At 66.7% G+C, this 5,538-nt stretch overlaps 1 protein-coding gene across 1 annotated transcript in view; it reads left to right on the forward strand.

Moving 5' to 3' along the window:
* Window positions 1-5,538, forward strand: part of WDR46 (WD repeat domain 46) — a 9,136-nt gene that overhangs the window by 203 nt on the left and 3,395 nt on the right. The window contains exons 2-10 of the mRNA XM_029913458.1: window positions 802-990; window positions 1,174-1,254; window positions 1,415-1,527; window positions 1,783-1,870; window positions 2,615-2,676; window positions 3,047-3,151; window positions 3,525-3,675; window positions 3,927-4,062; window positions 4,806-4,905. Coding sequence (XP_029769318.1) covers window positions 802-990; window positions 1,174-1,254; window positions 1,415-1,527; window positions 1,783-1,870; window positions 2,615-2,676; window positions 3,047-3,151; window positions 3,525-3,675; window positions 3,927-4,062; window positions 4,806-4,905 — 1,025 coding nt within the window. The remainder of the gene's footprint in view (window positions 1-801; window positions 991-1,173; window positions 1,255-1,414; window positions 1,528-1,782; window positions 1,871-2,614; window positions 2,677-3,046; window positions 3,152-3,524; window positions 3,676-3,926; window positions 4,063-4,805; window positions 4,906-5,538) is intronic.

Raw genomic sequence — 5,538 nt, forward strand, 5'->3', positions numbered from 1 at the left:
CCCGGGGGGGCAGTTCCCACCCTGTGTCTGTGGGGCAGGGATTCCCCCGGGGGGGGCAGTTCCCACCCTGTGTCTGTGGGGCAGGGATTCCGCTGGGGGGGCAGTTCCCCCCCTGTGGAGGGGATGGTGGTTACCCCCCCCCGTGTCTGTGGGGCAGGGGTTCCCCCGGGGGGGGGCGGTGGTTACCCCGTGTCATGAGCAGGGAGGGGGCAGGTCACTAACTCGAGTCCGGTGCATCCAGGGGGCGAACACCCAATTACAGGGGTTTGGGGGGAGTTTATTGCCCCCGTGTCTGTGGGGCGGCGGGGTCTCTACGGCGACTCTAGTAACCTGGGAACACGGGGAAGGGGCTGGCTGTATCTGTGGGGTGTCCCGCGAGGAGTGATCTGGGGGGCAGGGCTGGCCCTCTTGCAGGGGCTACAGCAGGGGCAGCCCCGAGGATACGTCTGGGGCACCTAGTCCCTTGCTGGGTTAGGGGGGCAAGTCTTTCCCTGGGGGGGGGGGCTGGAGGGCAGTTCACCACCCCGACTATGTGTTGTGGCTGGTGGTTCTGCCCCTGGGGGGGTGGCGCTCCCAATCAGGCCAGTGGGAATGGCTGGCTATTCTGCCCTGTGGGGCAGGTATCTCCCCACAAGTTGGGGGGCAGTTTTAGTCCCTGTCCTCTGTGCCCCCCCCCCTCAGCTGGAGGAACTGACTCCCCCCATGTCTCACCCCCTCACCAATCTCCCCACCTCCCGAGCTGGGGGTAACTGATTCTCCCTCACGATTCATCACCCCTTTCTCCCCCCCCACCCCCTGAAGAAGAAGATGACGAAGAAGCTGCAGCGCTACTGGGAAGGGGGCCCCCAGCCGGACCCCCCCGCAGCTGCCCCCCCCAAGGCCAAGAGGCGTCGTCGCAATGAGAAGACCAGGCCAAGGGCTGGGGCAAAGGGGAGCCTGGAGGCCAGGAAGGGGCCGCGGGCGTCAGAGGCCGCAGGCCGGATCTCTGGGGTAAGGCTGGGAATGCTGGGGGGCTGGCCATGGGGGGAGGAGGGGCGGCTGAGGTCGGGGGGGGGGACAAGGGCCGGGGGGTTGCACGACAAAAGGGAGTACCGTTGGGGCTCTAGGGGGGGATGGGGGCCCGTAGCAGGCCCTCCACCCCCTGTCTGTCTGTGTGTGTGTCTCTCTCCCTAGAAGAGGGACCCGTTCCCCGGCGACGCCCCCCTCCCTCACCACAAGGTGAAGAAATTCCAGCGGGGCCAGAAATCGCAGCTGGTGAGTTGAGGGGCGTGGCGGAAATCGGGGGGGGGGGGCAGCTGGGTCCCTGGGGGTTGCCGGGCAGTTACTGACCCCCAGTGGTGGGGGGCGGGAGGTACAGGGCCACGTGCGGCTCTCACCCCGTCTGTCTGTCCATCTGTCTGTCCACCCCCCCCAGGAAGCGGCATCCAGCCGGCGGCTCCGGGACCATCTGGCCTCGCTGGAGCAGAAGGTGGAGCTGGCAGCGCAGCAGGCAGCGCGCATGGAGCTGCTGCTGCCCGAGGAGCCAGGGTGAGTGCCTCCCCCCCCCCCCCGCCTGCCCCCCCGGAGCTGGGGCAGCTGCCCCAGTGCCCCCATCATCCCCTACCTTCGGGCCCCGGCCTAGTGCTGCCACTTGAGCCGGGGCTACCCGCTGGTTAGCCCCTCCCCCCCCCATGGGATAGGTGACACACACACACACCCTTAACTCCACACACATGCCCCCGATCCCAGCCGGCTCCCCCTCCCCCACCAGTGCCGTCCATTCCCAGCTCTCACCCCCCGCAGGTTCCTGGAGGGGGACCCTGGCGAGGACACCTGCACCATCGCCCAGGCCGACATCGCTGAGGCTGCCGACATCGCCAGCGCCACCAAGGTCAGAGACGCCCCCACGCGCTGGGACGTGTGTGTCGTGAGGTGGGGGGAATGGCAGGGTGTGACGAACTGGGTCTGTTCTTACTGTGGTCTGTGAATGCTGACAGGGGAGTGTGGCTGGGATAGTCTGCATTGGGGGATGGGAGACTGACCGACGGAGAATACCTGAGCATGTAACATGAGAACCCAGGAGGGGGTTAGAGGCCAGGTGACACCTTTGCCCAGGAAACTGAACAAAGGCTGTGGGAGGGGTCACTGAAGGCAGAGTTTCAGGAGCTGGCTGGTGATGTGGCTGGGAGGGAGACAGGGCTCTGACCTCCCAAGGGGGCTAGGGTGCCCTGGGACCCCAAGATGGACCTAACTGAGGGGGGTCCTGTTGTCTGTGCCTGCAAGACCTGTCTTGGACTGTATTCCTGTCATCTAAATAAACCTTCTGCTTTACTGGCTGGCTGAGAGTCATGGTGAATCGCAGGACGCCGGGGGTGCAGGGCCCTGAGTCCCCCCATACTCCGTGACACAGGGGGAGGGGTCGCCCCTAGGATGTGTGGGGGGGTCACTGGCCAGTATTGGGGGGGGGATCATGGGAGCATCTCAGTGGTGCAGGGAGGTCACCAGGGGGATCCCGGGGCAGCATCTCAGTGGTGCATGGGCGTCACCGGGGGGATCCCGGGGCAGCGTCTCTGGGGGGTTCACCCAGGGTTGGGGGTCCCTGTGCTGTGTCTAACCAGGTCTCTCCCCCCCATAGCACTTTGAGCTGACGCTGAACCAGTTTGGCCCCTACAGGATGGATTATACCCGACCTGGCCGGTGAGTGGGGGGGTGGGCAGGGAGGAGCATGTGGGGGGAGAGTAGGAGGGAGGGGGACCCGTGGGGCAGGTGGGAATCAGTGGGGAAGGAGTGGGGGGTTGGCTGGCTGTACCTAGGTGGCAGGTCTTCTGGGCAGCGGTTGGAGAGGCAGGGCCCGACTGAGTTTCCTGTGTGGGGGAGGGTCTGCGTCAGGGACCCCTAACCCCACAAGCCTCCCCTGAGCTGCTCTGGGGGTCCCAGCAGTGTCCCATAGGGGCAGGTCAGGAGACATACGGAGACTGGATTGTGTGTGTTAGAAGATGAGTCTCCCCGGTCCATGGCTGGGGGGTTCCCCGGCTGCTCCCCTCATCCCTCCCATCTCCCCTCACAGGCACCTGCTGCTGGGGGGCCAGCGGGGCCACGTGGCAGCCCTGGACTGGCAAACCAAGTCACTGCTGTGTGAGATCAACGTCATGGAGACGGTCACTGACATCACGTGAGTGTGCGACTGGGGGCGTGCGACACAGATGGGCACATGAGCGACGGGGGTGGGGGGGTGCGACGCGGATGGGTGACCAGGGAGTGTGCAACACAGAGGAGTCCGGGGGGGGGGGGGCGGCATCCACTGCTCCCTGCAGGTGTAACGGTGCATCAGCAGGACGTGCCCATTGCACATGTGGGCGAGCATCGGGAAAGCAAGAGTGCACGTCCCTGCCTGCCCGTGTCTGGGGAGGCTGGTTGGGTTGCACGCGGGGACGTGTTACACAGGCAGCGTTTGGCAGGTTGCACGCAGGCTGAGCTGTGCAATGGGACACATCGTGGTCCCCCCCCCCCCCCCCCCCCCCCCCCCCCCCCCCCCCCGTTCCCAGGTGGCTGCACACGGAGACCATGTTTGCGGTGGCCCAGCGGCGCTGGCTCTACGTCTACGACAACCAGGGCGTGGAGCTGAACTGCCTGAAGCGCTTCAACGGGGTCCTGCGCATGGAGTTCCTGCCCTACCACTTCCTGCTGGCCACTGCGGTGAGCGGGGGGAGAGGGGGGTCCTGCTGGCCACCACGGTGAGCGGGGGGAGGGGGGTCCTGCTAGTCATCACGGTGAATGTGGGGGGGTCCCGCTGTGTGGGGGTCCAGATGCCGGGGTTCCCGCTGCTCACCACAGCGAAAGAGGGGGGGGGCCCAGACACCAGGGCTCCTGCTGGGTAAAGCGGGGAGTGGGCTTGGGCGCCAGGGTTTGGGGGCCGGTGCCCCACTGACCCCTCGTGCCCTGTGCAGAGCGAGACGGGGTTCCTGCAGTACCTGGACATCTCGGTGGGGAAGGAAGTTGCCACCATCTGCACCCGGGGGGGGCGCCTGGGCGTGATGGGGCAGAACCCAGCCAATGCCATCGTCCACCTGGGACACAGCAATGGTGAGACTGCCCCAACCCTGCCCCATTGCTACTCCCCCGCCCCACTGCTTCCCCACCCCGTCCCCACTGCTACCCCCAACTCTTCCCCCAACCCCGTCCCGACTCCAACCCCACCGCTACCCCCCAACCCCGCCCCCAACCCCATTGCTACCCCCCTGTACTGCATAACCAACCACCCGCCCAGCCACTGCCCTCGTCCACCAGGGCAAAGCAACGGTGAGACCTCCCTGTGCCCCACCATAATCCCCTGACACCTCTGTACCCCATAACCAACCCGCAGCCTGGCCAGCGCCGCCATCATCCACTGTGGGTACAGCAGCAGTGAGACCCACCTCTGCGCCATCGTCCCCTGCCCCACGCTGCTAGGAGCGTTTCTCCTGGGGCCCTCAGGCCCTGTGTGTGTCAGTGTGTTATCCCCACCCCACCCTCCCGGCAGGGCCCAGCCCCCCATCCCCCCCGGCAGGGCCCATCGCTGGGGCAGGCGCCGGCTCAGACAGGGACGTTCCATCAACCTCCCAGCATGCACTGGGCTCAGCGTGGCCCCATTCTGCCCTAGGGACCCCTGGCCCCATCCCCCCGTAGCCTGGCCTGGTCAGTCAGACCCAGTGCTATGACTCCCCCTTAGCGCCCCCCCCAGCCGTGAACCTGGCCCTGTCCATTCCCTCCACCCCTCATTCACCCCTTGTGCCCGGTGGGGGGTGACCCCCCCCCATTAACTCCTCATGCTCTGTGTCCCCCCCCAGGCACGGTGACCCTGTGGAGCCCCAACGTCAAGGAACCCCTGGTGCGGATGTTGTGCCACCAAGGTGGGGTCCGGGCCGTGGCCGTCGACAGCTCCGGAACGTGAGTGACTGGGGGGGCAGCCCTGCTGTGGTGGGGAGGGGGCCTGAAGGGTGAGCAGGGAAAGGGGGCTGCAGGGGTGCATGTGGGGGAAGGAGGGCAGCTGGGGGGGTCTCCCCCCACTTTCCCCAGCTACATGGTGTCATCAGGGCAGGGGTGGAATATGGAGGGGGGATCACTCTATGGGTCTCTCCCCACCTCCCCCCAGGTACATGGTGATGTCGGGGCTGGGGTAGGAGAGGAGGGGAGGCTTGGAGGGTGACACTGAAGGGTGGGGGGGTCACGCTGTGGGTCTCTCCCCGCCTTCCCTCAGGTACATGGCGATGTCGGGGCTGGCATGGGAGAGGAGGAGGCTGGGGGGGGTCAGGCTGTGGTCTCCCCCCATCTCTCCCCAGGTACATGGCGACGTTGGGGCTGGGGTGGGACGGGGGGGGTGACACTGGAGGGGGGGGTCACACTGGGACTGCCCCCGCCTCCCGCCAGATACATGGTGATGTCAGGGCTGATGGGGGTGTCACGCTGTGGTCTCTCCCCTTCTCCCCCCAGGTACATGGCGACGTCGAGGCTGGGGTGGGAGAGGAGGGGGGGTTTGGGGGGTGACACTGGAGGGTGGGGGGGTCACGCTGTGGTCTCTCC

The sequence above is a fragment of the Terrapene carolina genome, unplaced genomic scaffold, assembly GCF_002925995.2.
Source record: "Terrapene carolina triunguis isolate 2854851 unplaced genomic scaffold, T_m_triunguis-2.0 Scaffold645, whole genome shotgun sequence".
NCBI classification, from domain to species: domain Eukaryota; kingdom Metazoa; phylum Chordata; order Testudines; family Emydidae; genus Terrapene; species Terrapene triunguis.